Genomic DNA, 13,647 nt, shown 5'->3' on the forward strand with positions numbered 1-13,647 from the left:
CCGAACCCCACCCCACCCTCCCTCCAAACACCCTCCCTCCAACTGCCCACCCTGCCTCCAAACACCCACCCACCCTCCCTCCAAACACCCTCCCTCCAACTGCCCACCCTGCCTCCAAACAGCCATCCTACACCTGCCAACCCTCCTTCCAAACACCCACTCACCCTCCCTCCAAACACCCTCCCCCCAACTGCCCACCCTCCCTCCAACTGCCCACGCTCCCTCCAAACACCCGCCCTCCAACTGCCTACCCTCCCTCAAACACCCACTCTCCAACTGCCCACCCTCCCTCCAAAGATCCACCCTCCAACTGCCCACCTTCCCTCCAAACGCACACCCTCCAACTGCCCACCCATCCTCAAAACACCCACTCACCCTCCCTCCAAACATTCCCCTCCAACGGCCAATCCTTCCTCTCTCCGACCACCCACTAACTCCCACTCCAAACACACACCCACCCTCCCTTCAACTGCCTGTTCGCTCTCACTCACTCTCTCTCTGCCCACTCCCTCTCTGTCCACTCTCTCTCTCTGTCCTCTCTCTCTCTATCCGCTTTCTCTCTCTTTCTCTGTCCGCTCTCTCCCTCTGTCCGCTCTCTCTCTCCCTCTGTCCGCTCTCTCTCTCCCTCTGTCCACTCTCTCTCTCCCTCTGTCCACTCTCTCTCTCTCCCTCTGTCCGCTCTCTCTCCCCCTCTGTCCGCTTTCTCTCTCTCTGTCGCTCTCTCTGTCCGCTCTCTCTCACTGTCTGCTCTCTCTCTCTCTCTTTGTCCGCTCTCTCTCTCAATCCGCTCTGAGTCCGCTCTCTCTCTCTCTGTCCGCTCTCTCTCTGTCCTCTCTCTCTCTCTCTCTCTGTCCTCTCTCTCCCTCTCTGTCCTCTCTCTCTCTCTGTCTGCACACTCTCTCTCTCCGTCCGCTCTCTCTCTCTGTCCACTCTCTCCCTCTCTGTCAGCTCTCTCTCTCTCTGTCCGATCTCTCTCTCTCTCTGTCCGCTCTCTCTATCCGCTCTCTCTGTGTTTTCTCTCTCTCTCTGTCTGCTCTCTCTCTCTAGAACATAGAGAACATAGAACAGTACAGCACAGAACAGGCCCTTCGGCCCACGATGTTGTGCCGAGCTTTATCTGAAACCAAGATCAAGCTATCCCACTCCCTATCATCCTGGTGTGCTCCATGTGCCTATCCAATAACCGCTTAAATGTTCCTAAAGTGTCTGACTCCACGATCATTGCAGGCAGTCCATTCCACACCCCAACCACTCTCTGAGTAAAGAACCTACCTCGGAAATCCCTCCTATATCTCCCACCATGAACCTGATGTCCGCCTCTCTCTCTCTCTGTCCGCTCTCTCTCTCTCTGTCCGATCTCTCTCTCTCTCTGTCCGCTCTCTCTATCCGCTCTCTCTGTGTTCGCTCTCTCTCTCTGTCTGCTCTCTCTCTCTAGAACATAGAGAACATAGAACAGTACAGCACAGAACAGGCCCTTCGGCCCACGATGTTGTGCCGAGCTTTATCTGAAACCAAGATCAAGCTATCCCACTCCCTATCATCCTGGTGTGCTCCATGTGCCTATCCAATAACCGCTTAAATGTTCCTAAAGTGTCTGACTCCACGATCATTGCAGGCAGTCCATTCCACACCCCAACCACTCTCTGAGTAAAGAACCTACCTCGGAAATCCCTCCTATATCTCCCACCATGACCTGATGTCCGCCTCTCTCTCTCTCTGTCCGCTCTCTCTCTCTCTGTCTCTGTCCGCTCTCTCTCTCTCCCTCTGTCCGCTCTTTCTCTCTCCGCTCTCTCTCTCTCTCTCTGTCCGCTCTCTGACTCTCCCTCTGTCCGCTCTCTCGCTCTCACCACTCTCGCTGTGTCTGCTCTCTCTCTCTCTCTGTCCCCTCTCTCTCTCTCTCTCTGTCCCCCTCTCTCTCTCTCTCTCTCTGTCCCCTCTCTCTCTCTCTGTCCCTCTCTCTCTCTCTCTCTGTCCGCTCTCTCTCTCCTCTCTGTCCGCTCTCTCCCTCTCTGTCCGCTCTCTCCCTCTCTGTCCGCTCTCTCCCTCTCTGTCCGCTCTCTCCCTCTCTGTCCGCTCTCTCCCTCTCTGTCCGCTCTCTCTCTCTCTGTCCGCTCTCTCTCTCTCTGTCCGCTCTCTCTCTCTCTGTCCGCTCTCTCCCTCTCGGTCCGCCCTCTCCCTCTCGGTCCGCTCTCTCCCTCTCTGTCCGCTCTCTCTTTCTCTGTCCGCTCTCTCTTTCTCTGTCCGCTCTCTCTCTCTGTCCGCTCTCTCTCTCTCTGTCCGCTCTCTCCTCTCGGTCCGCCCTCTCCCTCTCGGTCCGCTCTCTCCCTCTCTGTCCGCTCTCTCTTTCTCTGTCCGCTCTCTCTTTCTCTGTCCGCTCTCTCTTTCTCTGTCCGCTCTCTCTCTCTGTCCGCTCTCTCTCTCTCTCTGTCCGCTCTCTCCCTCTCGGTCCGCCCTCTCCCTCTCGGTCCGCTCTCTCCCTCTCTGTCCGCTCTCTCCCTCTCTGTCCGCTCTCTCTCTTTGTCCGCTTTGTCTCTCGGTCTGCTCTCTCTCTCGGTCTACTCTCTCTCTCTGTCCGCTCTCTCTCTCTGTCCGTCTCTATCTCTCTGTCCGCTCTCTCTCTCTGTCCGCTCTCTCTCCCTGTTTCTCTCTTTCCACTCTCTCTCTGTCCGCTCTCTCTCTTTATCTCTTTCTGTCCGCTCTCTCTCTTTCTCTCTCTCTGTCAGCTCTCTCCCTCTCTGTCCGCTCTCTCCCTCTCTGTCCGCTCTCTCTCTCTCTGTCCGCTCTCTCTCTCTATCCGCTCTCTCTCTCTGTCCGCTCTCTCCCTCTCTGTCCGCTCTCTCTCTCTGTCCGCTCTCTCTCTCTGTCCGCTCTCTCTCTCTGTCCGCTCTCTCTGTCCGCTCTCTCTCTCTGTCCGCTCTCTCTCTCTGTCCGCTCTCTCTCTCTGTCCGCTCTCTCTCTCTGTCCGCTCTCTCTCTCTGTCCGCTCTCTCTCTCTGTCCGCTCTCTCTCTCTGTCCGCTCTCTCTCTCTGTCCGCTCTCTCTCTCTGTCCGCTCTCTCTCTCTGTCCGCTCTCTCTCTCTGTCCGCTCTCTCTCTCTGTCCGCTCTCTCTCTCTGTCCGCTCTCTCTCTCTGTCCGCTCTCTCTCTCTGTCCGCTCTCTCTCTCTGTCCGCTCTCTCCCTCTCTGAAGCTCTCTCTCTCTGTCCGTTCTCTCTCTCTGTCCGCTCTCTCTCTCTCTGTCCACTCTCCCCCTCTCGGATCGCTCTCTCCCTCTCGGTCCGCTCTCTCTCTCTGCCGCTCTCTCTCTCTCAGTCCGCTCTCTCTCTCTGTCCGCTCTCTCCCTCTCTGTCCGCTCTCCCCCTCTCGGATCGCTCTCTCCCTCTCGGTCCGCTCCCTCTCTCTGCCGCTCTCTCTCTCTCAGTCCGCTCTCTCTCTCTGTCCGCTCTCTCCCTCTCTGTCCGCTCTCCCCCTCTCGGATCGCTCTCTCCCTCTCGGTCCGCTCTCTCTCTCTGCCGCTCTCTCTCTCTCAGTCCGCTCTCTCACTCTGTCCGCACTCTCTCTCTCTCTGTCCGATCTCTCTCTCTCTCTGTCCGCTCTCTCTATCCGCTCTCTCTGTGTTCGCTCTCTCTCTCTCTATCCGCTCTCTCTGTGTTCTCTCTCTCTCTCTCTCTGTCTGCTCTCTCTCTCTAGAACATAGAGAACATAGAACAGTACAGCACAGAACAGGCCCTTCGGCCCACGATGTTGTGCCGAGCTTTATCTGAAACCAAGATCAAGCTATCCCACTCCCTATCATCCTGGTGTGCTCCATGTGCCTATCCAATAACCGCTTAAATGTTCCTAAAGTGTCTGACTCCACTATCACTGCAGGCAGTCCATTCCACACCCCAACCACTCTCTGAGTAAAGAACCTTCCTCGGAAATCCCTCCTATATCTCCCACCATGAACCTGATGTCCGCCCCTCTCTCTCTCTCTCTCTGTCCGCTCTCTCCCTCTGTCCGCTCTCTCTCTCTCCCTCTGTCCGCTCTCTGACTCTCCCTCTGTCCGCTCTCTGACTCTCCCTCTGTCCGCTCTCTCGCTCTCACCACTCTCGCTGTGTCTGCTCTCTCTCTCTCTGTCCTCTCTCTCTCTCGCTCTGTCTGCTCTCTCTCTCTCTCTGTCCTCTCTCTCTCTCTCTCTGTCCCTCTCTCTCTCTCTCTGTCCCCTCTCTCTCTCTCTCTGTCCCCTCTCTCTCTCTCTCTCTCTGTCCTCTCTCTCTCTCGCTCTGTCTGCTCTCTCTCTCGCTCTGTCCCCTCTCTCTCTCTCTCGCTCTGTCCGCTCTCTCTCTCGCTCTGTCCGCTCTCTCCCTCTCTGTCCGCTCTCTCCCTCTCTGTCCGCTCTCTCCCTCTCTGTCCGCTCTCTCCCTCTCTGTCCGCTCTCTCCCTCTCTGTCCGCTCTCTCCCTCTCTGTCCGCTCTCTCCCTCTCTGTCCGCTCTCTCCCTCTCTGTCCGCTCTCTCCCTCTCTGTCCGCTCTCTCCCTCTCTGTCCGCTCTCTCCCTCTCTGTCCGCTCTCTCCCTCTCTGTCCGCTCTCTCCCTCTCTGTCCGCTCTCTCCCTCTCTGTCCGCTCTCTCCCTCTCTCCCTCTCGGTCCGCTCTCTCCCTCTCGGTCCGCTCTCTCCCTCTCGGTCCGCTCTCTCCCTCTCGGTCCGCCCTCTCCCTCTCGGTCCGCTCTCTCCCTCTCTGTCCGCTCTCTCTTTCTCTGTCTGTTCGCTCCCTCTCCCTCTCTCTCTGTCCGCTCTCTCTCTCTTTCTGTACGCTCTCTCTCTCTCTCTCTGTACGCTCTCTCTCTCTCTCTCTCTCTCTATCCGTGTCCACTCTCTCCCTCTCTGTCCGCCCTCTCCCTCTCAGTCCGGACTCTCCCTCTCTGTCCGCTCTCTCTTTCTCTGTCTGTCCGCTCTCTCTCTCTCTCTGTCCGCTCTCTCTCTCTGTCCGCTCCCTCTCTCTCTCTCTCTCTGTCTGCTCTCTCTCTCTCTGTCCGCTCTCTCCCTCTCTGTCCGCTCTCTCCCTCTCTGTCCGCTCTCTCCCTCTCTGTCCGCTCTCTCTTTCTCTGTCTGTCCGCTCTCTCTCTCTCTCTGTACGCTCTCTCTCTCTGTCCGCTCCCTCTCTCTCTCTCTCTCTGTCCGCTCTCTCTCTCTCTGTCCGCTCTCTCCCTCTCTGTCCGCTCTCTCCCTCTCTGTCCGCTCTCTCCCTCTCTGTCCGCTCTCTCCCTCTCTGTCCGCTCTCTCCCTCTCTGTCCGCTCTCTCCCTCTCTGTCCGCTCTCTCCCTCTCTGTCCGCTTTCTCCCTCTCTGTCCGCTCTCTCCCTCTCTGTCCGCTCTCTCCCTCTCTGTCCGCTCTCTCCCTCTCTGTCCGCTCTCTCCCTCTCTGTCCGCTCTCTCCCTCTCTGTCCGCTCTCTCCCTCTCTGTCCGCTCTCTCCCTCTCTGTCCGCTCTCTCCCTCTCTGTCCGCTCTCTCCCTCTCTGTCCGCTCTCTCCCTTTCTGTCCGCTCTCTCTCTCTGTCCGCTCTCTCCCTCTCTGTCCGCTCTCTCCCTCTCTGTCCGCTCTCTCCCTCTCTGTCCGCTCTCTCCCTCTCTGTCCGCTCTCTCCCTCTCTGTCCGCTCTCTCCCTCTCTGTCCGCTCTCTCCCTCTCTGTCCGCTCTCTCCCTCTCTGTCCGCTCTCTCCCTCTCTGTCCGCTCTCTCCCTCTCTGTCCGCTCTCTCCCTCTCTGTCCGCTCTCTCCCTCTCTGTCCGCTCTCTCCCTCTCTGTCCGCTCTCTCCCTCTCTGTCCGCTCTCTCCCTCTCTGTCCGCTCTCTCCCTCTCTGTCCGCTCTCTCCCTCTCTGTCCGCTCTCTCCCTCTCTGTCCGCTCTCTCCCTCTCTGTCCGCTCTCTCCCTCTCTGTCCGCTCTCTCTCTCTGTCCGCTCTCTCTCTCTCTGTCCGCTCTCTCTCTCTCTGTCCGCTCTCTCTCTCTCTGTCCGCTCTCTCTCTCTCTCTGTCCGCTCTCTCTCTCTCTGTCCGCTCTCTCCCTCTCTGTCCGCTCTCTCTCTCTCTGTCCGCTCTCTCTCTCTCTCTGTCTGCTCTCTCTCTCTCTCTGTCCGCTCTCTCTCTCTCTGTCCGCTCTCTCCCTCTCTGTCCGCTCTCTCCCTCTCTGTCCGCTCTCTCCCTCTCTGTCCGCTCTCTCCCTCTCTGTCCGCTTTCTCTCTCTCTGTCCGCTTTCTCTCTCTCTGTCCGCTCTCTCTCTCTCTGTCCGGTCTCTCTCTGTCCGCTCTCTCTCTCTCTGTCCGCTCTCTCCCTCTCTGTCCGCTTTCTCTCTCTCTGTCCGCTCTCTCTCTCTTTGTCCGCCCTCTCCCTCTATGTCCACCCTCGCCCTCTCTGTCCGCTCTCTCCCTCTCTGTCTGCTCTCTCCCTCTCTGTCCGCTCTCTCTCTCTCTGTCCGCTCTCTCCCTCTCTCTCTCTGTCCGCTCTCTCTCTCTCTGTGTCCGCTCTCTCTCTCTCTCTATCTGCTCTCTCTCTCTCTCTGTCCACTCTCTCTCTCTCTCTCTGTCCGCTCTGTAATTCTTCCAGTGATGAGTACAGTTTTAATTATCTTGAATTTAAGATTCTGGACTCTTACCTTTGCAGCTCTGATTGATGCATTGGAATCTTCCGTCTGTGCAGACACTGTGGGTGAGACTGGATGTCAGAACAGTCCAGACGAACACCGAGTGATTCATCGTAACACTTTGTCTGATTAATTACACTCACTAATATTATACAAGTTGTTATACTGATGGATTCACATTTATTTGATGAAGAATCATTCGACCTGAAACCTCGGAATGATTTTATTCAGAACCGAAATCTCTCTGAATGTCGTTGAACGAGAAGCCAATGGCAATGTCTGAGACTCACCAGGTTTGACAACCAATCAGGATGCTGTCACCAGGTCGTACGTGCATGGACAATGGCGATGTCCTGTCCCCCGATTGGTAAAGGTGATGACAGTTGCACTCAGCCAGAGTGACACATCTGTTGTCCTGTTCCAATAAACCCTGAGGATAACAATTGGAGAGAGAATTGAGCCAAGGGGAGAAACGGGCATCAGTGACAAGGCCATTCAGAGAATCACATGGTTTACACAGGACTGGCACTCATACTGTTCACTTAAATAGTAAACTACCCTAGGTCTTTACCAAAAGTATTATTAATACAGCACTGAGGCACATGTAGAGGAGTAAACAGAAACAGAGAATCTAGAAGCAGGAGTAGGCCATTCGGCCCTTTGAGCTGGTGGAGATAGTACTGTGGAGACTATTGTATTGCAGCAGACAGTCGATTCTGCCGACCATAGAATGATGGAGGTACACAGGACAGAAAAAGGCCTTTTGGCCCATTGCATCTGTGCCGGTCAAAGACACAAGAACACAAGAAACAGAAACAGGATTAGGCTGCCAGGCCCTTCGAGCTGCCCCGCCATTCGATACCAACATGGCTGATCTTTGCCAGTCTCAGCTCCTTTTCTGCGCCATTTCCCATAGCCCTCTATTCCTCAATGTATCGAATATTTATCCAGTTCCACCTTAAATGGAATGGACAGGTGGGAAAGGTGAAGAAAGCATAATGGCATGCTTGCCTTCATTGGACGGGGCATCGAGGATAAAAGTTGGCAAATTATGTTACAGCTGTATAAAACGTTGGTTAGGCCACATTTGGAATACTGTGTCCAGTTCTGGTCGCCACACGACCAGAAGGATGTGGAGGCTTTGAAGAGAGTGCAGAAAAGATTTACCAGGATGTTGCCTGGTATGGAGGGTATTAGTTATGAGGAGAGATTGAATAAAACTGGGATTGTTCTCCCTGGAAAGACGGAGGCTGAGGGGCGACCTAATAGACATTTACACAATTATGAGAGGTATCGATAGGGCGAACAGTTGGAAGCTTTTTTCCAGGGCAGAAATGACAATTACAAGGGGCACAAGTTCAAGATAAGGGGGGAAAGGTTCAGTGGAGATGTGCGGGATAAGTTTTTTACACAGAGGGTGGTGGGGGCCTGGAATGCACTGCCAAGTAGGGTGGTGGAGGCAGTTACGTTAGCCACATTTAAGACTTATTTTGATAGGCATATGAACAAACGGGGAATAGAGGGATATTAGCGGTTGGTTTAGATAGGACAACATGATTGGTGCAGGCTTGGAGGGCCGAAGAGCCTGTTCCTGTGCTGTTCTTGTTCTTTGTAAATATTTCTAATGATCCAGCCTCCACTATCCTTTGGAGCAGAGAATTCCAGAGATTCACCACTCTGTGAGAAGAAACTTTAATGCACCTCAGTTTTAAATGACCGGGCCTTTATCTTAAAAACATACAAAAAAGGAGCAGGAAGAGGCCATTCGGCCCTTCGAGCCTGCTCCACCATTTATTACAATCATGGCTGATCATCCAACTCAATAGCCTGATCCCGCCTTCCCTTCATATCAGTTGGTCCTTTTTACCTCAAGTGCTTTATCGAACAGCTTGAAAACATTCAGTGTTTTGGCCTCAACTACTTTCTGTGGGAGTGAATTCCACACATTCACCATCTCTGTCGTAAACTATCCCAAGAATTGCAACGGGATCTTGATCAATTGGGCCAGTGGGCTGACGAATGGCAGATGGAGTTTAATTTAGATAAATGCGAGGTGATGCATTTTGGTAGATTGAACCAGGGCAGGACTTACTCAGTTAATGGTAGGGCGTTGGAGAAAGTTACAGAACAAAGAGATCTAGGGGTACACGTTCATAGCTCCTTGAAAGTGGAGTCACAGGTGGACAGAGTAGTGAAGAAGGCATTCGGCATGCTTGGTTTCATCGATCAGAACATTGAATACAGGAGTTGGGACGTCTTGTTGAAGTTGTACAAGACATTGGTAAGGCCACACTTGGAATACTGTGTACAGTTCTAGTCACCTTATTATCGAAAGGATATTATTAAACTAGAAAGAGTGCAGAAAAGATTTACTAGGATGCTACTGGGACTTGATGGATTGAGTTATAAGGAGAGGCTGGATAGACTGGGACTTTTTTCTTTGGCGCGGAGGAGGTTGAGGGGTGACCTTATAGAGGTCTATAAAATAATGAGGGGCATAGATCAGTCAGAAAGTCAATTTCTTTTCCCAAAGGTAGGGGAGTCTAAAACTAGAGGGCATAGGTTTAAGATGAGAGGGGAGAGGTCCAAAAGGGCAATTTTTTCACACAGAGGGTGGCATTGAGTGTCTGGAACAAGCTGCCAGAGGTAGTAGTAGAAGCGGGTACAATTTTGTCTTTTAAAAAGCATTTAGACAGTTACATGGGTAAGATGGGTATAGAGGGATATGGGCCAAATGCGGGCAATTGGGTCTAGCTTGGTGGTTAAAAACTGAGCGGCATGGACAAGTTAGGCTGAAGGGCCTGTTTCCATGCTGTGAACCTTTGTCTGTACCTTTAAGCTGTAAACCTTTTGTCTGTACCTTTAAGACTTGATTACCTGTAAAGACTCGCATTCCAACCATTATCTTGTAAATTGAGTTTGTGTCTTTATATGCCCTGTTTGTGAACATGACTCCCACTAACCTGATGAAGGAGCAGCGCTTTGAAAGCTTGTGGCTCGTGCTACCAAATAAACCTGTTGGACTTTAACCTGGTGTTGTGAGACTTCTTAATGTGTTTACCCCAGTCCAATGCCGGCATCTCCACATCATGTAAACCTTTATGACAGTAAACGGTCTACCCTGTATCCTCAGACTGAGACCCCTGGTTCTGGGCTCCCCTACCAATGGGAACATTCTTCCTGCATCTACCCTGTCTAATCCTGTTAGAATTTTATAGGTTTGTATTAGATTCCCCCTAATTCTTCTGAATTCCAGCGAAAACAATCCTAACCGACTTAGTCTCTCCTCAGTCCCGAGGACCTCAGACCTGCCATCCCAGGAATCAGCCTGGTCAACCTTTGCTGTACTCCTTCTATAGCAAGGACATCCTTCCTCAGATAAGGAGGCCATAACTGCACACAATAAATACTCCAGGTGGCCTCACCAAGGTCCTGTATAATCGCAGCAAGACATCCATAGAACATAGAACATAGAACATTACAGCGCAGAACAGGCCCTTCGGCCCACGATGTTGCACCGACCAGTTAAAAAAAAACTGTGACCCTCCAACCTAAACCAATTTCTTTTCGTCCATGAACCTATCTACGGATCTCTTAAACGCCCCCAAACTAGGCGCATTTACTACTGATGCTGGCAGGGCATTCCAATCCCTCACCACCCTCTGGGTAAAGAACCTACCCCTGACATCGGTTCTATAACTACCCCCCCTCAATTTAAAGCCATGCCCCCTCGTGCTGGATTTCTCCATCAGAGGAAAAAGGCTATCACTATCCACCCTATCTAAACCTCTAATCATCTTATATGTTTCAATAAGATCCCCTCTTAGCCGCCGCCTTTCCAGCGAAAACAATCCCAAATCCCTCAGCCTCTCCTCATAGGATCTCCCCTCCATACCAGGCAACATCCTGGTAAACCTCCTCTGCACCCTCTCCAAAGCCTCCACATCCTTCCTGTAATGTGGGGACCAGAACTGCACACAGTACTCCAAGTGCGGCCGCACCAGAGTTGTGTACAGTTGCAACATAACGCTACGACACCTAAATTCAATCCCCCTACCAATAAACGCCAAGACACCATATGCCTTCTTAACAACCTTATCTACTTGATTCCCAACTTTCAGGGATCTATGCACACATACACCTAGATCCCTCTGCTCCTCCACACTATTCAAAGTCCTCCCGTTAGCCCTATACTCAACACATCTGTTATTCCTACCAAAGTGAATTACCTCACACTTCTCCGCATTAAACTCCATCCGCCACCTCTCGGCCCAACTTTGCAACCTGTCTAAGTCTTCCTGCAAACTACGACACCCTTCCTCACTGTCTACCACACCACCGACTTTGGTGTCATCAGCAAATTTGCTAATCCACCCAACTATACCCTCATCCAGATCATTAATAAATATTACAAACAGCAGTGGCCCCAAAACAGATCCCTGAGGTACACCACTTGTCCCTGTCTTTAAATCCTCTCACTATGAAGGCCAACATGCCATTTGCCTTTTTTACTGCCTGCTGCACCTGCATGCTTACCTTCAGTGACTGGTGTACAGACTTGGAGGACACCCAGGTCCCGTGACACATCCCCCTCTCTCCAGCTGTAGCCTGACCATTATTGCTACCAAAGTCGATAACCTCACATTTATCCACATTATTCTGCATCTGTCCACTCACTCAGCCTGTACAAATCACGCTGAAGCATCTCTGCATCCTCCTCACAGCTCACCCTCCCACCCAACTTCATGTCAACTGCAAATTTGGAGATAATACATTTAGTTCCCTCATCTAAATATATATATATATATATATGGACTGGAAATCCCTTAGGGCGAAGGGTCCAGATGGTGAAGAATTTGTTAATATTTGGGAAAATATTTCAAAATATGGAGGGGGGGATATATATTTTGAAATATTTTCCCAAATTTTTGACTGTCAGGTTTCTAGTTCCTGCGAATATAATTTTGACATTATCTTCCAAAGGGAATTCCTCCAATTCTTTGCAATGCTCAGATGAAAACAGGATGAAAGAAAGGATCCAAGGCTGCTCCAGAGGCAGATTAGCTGCACCCAACGTTGCCCATGCAAATCACATTCATAAGTGGCACGGTAGCACAGTGTTTAGCACTGCTGCTTCACAGCTCCAGGGACCTGGGTTCGATTCCTGGCTTGGGTTACTGTCTGTGTGGAGTTTGCACATTCTCCTCGTGACTGCGTGGGTTTCCTCCGGGTGCTCCGGTTTCTTCCCACAGTCCAAAGATGTGTGGGTTAGGTTAATTGGCTATGCTAAAAAAAAAATTGCCCCTTAGTGTCCTGAGATGCGTAGATTAGAGGGATTAGCGGGTAAAATATGTAGGGATATGGGGGTAGAGCCTGGGTGGGATTGTGGTCGGTGCAGACTCGATGGGCCGAATGGCCTCTTTCTGTACTGTAGGGTTTCTATGAAATAAGCAGGGGCACATCTGCCATGGAATGTGAGAGAAGAGTTGCCAATAAAGAACAAAGAACAAAGAACAGTACAGCACAGGAAACAGGCCCTTCGGCCCTCCAAGCCTGTGCCGCTCATTGGTCCAACTAGACCAATCGTTTGTATCCCTCCATTCCCAGGCTGCTCATGTGACTATCCAGGTAAGTCTTAAACGATGTCAGCGTGTCTGCCTCCACCACCCTACTTGGCAGCGCATTCCAGGCCCCCACCACCCTCTGTGTAAAATACAAACTTCTTTTCACTATGGTTGATTCCCAGATTTAGTAATCTCCTTGAATGTTATTTCCAGCCAAGTTCCACCATGACTCTGAACATTTGAGCCCCTGGCTCATGGCTACAGAGACATCAACAATCCAGTTACAGATCACAAATGTATTATACAGGTCACTAATTGCTCACTAGGACACTGTAGTTTCATTACCTTTCCCATAGATAATTAGGCAGCACAAAGAGGATGCTACATTATTTTCAGTTTGCAAGATTCTCCCAAGTCCATCCTCCCCCCCGCTCCGCTCTCTCTGCTGTTCCTTTCTTTTTTCGAACTGTGCATGCGCAGTTCAGAGCTCCAATTGTTTCGGCAGCGCTAAGCCCCGCCCACTGCGCTGATCGGACTGGAGCCGGCAAAAAGCATATGGGCGCGCAGCAAAGAAGATTCCGGGCTCGGATCTATTTGACGCCCAGAAACAGCACTGAGACTCAAAATGGTAAAATCAGGCCCTCAGTGACCTGTGCACCTGTACACCCAGATCCCTCTGCCTATCAATACTCTTAAGGGTTCTGCCATTTACACTATATTTCCTATCTGTATTGGGCCTTCCAAAATGCATTACCTCACATTTCTCCGGATTAAACTCCATCTGCCACTCTTTGCCCAAGTCTCCAATTGATCTATATCCTGCTGTATTCTCTGATGGTCCTCATCGCTATCCGCACATCCACCAACCTTTGTGTCATCCGCAAACTTACTAATCAATCCAGTTACATTTTCCTCCAAATCATTTATATATATTACAAACAGCAATGGTCCCAGCACTGATCCCTGAGGAACACCACTTGTCATAGCCCTCCATTCAGAAACGCACCCTTCCACTGCTTCCCTCTGTCTCCTTTGACCGAGCCAGTTTTGTATCCACCTTGCCAGCTCACCTCTGATCCCATGTGACTTCACCTTCTGCACCAGTCTGCCATGAGGGACCTTGTCAAAGGCCTTACTGAAGTCCATGTCGACAACATCCACTGCCCTACCCTCATCAATCATCTTCATCACTTCCTCAAAAAGCTCGATCAAGTTCGTGAGACACGGCCTCCCTTTCACAAAACCATGTTGCCTCTCACTAATACGTCCACTTATTTTCAAGTGAGAATAAATCCTGTCTCGAAGAATCCTCTCCAATAATTTCCCTACCACTGATGTAAGGCTCACCGGCCTGTAATTACCTGGATTATTCTTGCTACCCTTCTTAAACAAAGGAACAACATTGGCTATTTTCCAATCCTCTGGGACCTCCCCTCTAGCCAGTGAGGCTCCCCTGTAGCCAGACATG

At 51.6% G+C, this 13,647-nt stretch overlaps 1 protein-coding gene across 1 annotated transcript in view; it reads right to left on the reverse strand.

Moving 5' to 3' along the window:
* LOC144485729 (SCO-spondin-like) overlaps positions 1-13,647 on the reverse strand; it is a 449,590-nt gene that overhangs the window by 42,024 nt on the left and 393,919 nt on the right. Inside the window, exons 31-32 of the mRNA XM_078203820.1 lie at positions 6,906-7,045; positions 6,628-6,674 (exon numbers count right to left, since the gene is read on the reverse strand). Coding sequence (XP_078059946.1) covers positions 6,628-6,674; positions 6,906-7,045 — 187 coding nt within the window. The remainder of the gene's footprint in view (positions 1-6,627; positions 6,675-6,905; positions 7,046-13,647) is intronic.

This window comes from Mustelus asterias, unplaced genomic scaffold (assembly GCF_964213995.1).
Source record: "Mustelus asterias unplaced genomic scaffold, sMusAst1.hap1.1 HAP1_SCAFFOLD_212, whole genome shotgun sequence".
NCBI lineage: Eukaryota > Metazoa > Chordata > Chondrichthyes > Carcharhiniformes > Triakidae > Mustelus > Mustelus asterias.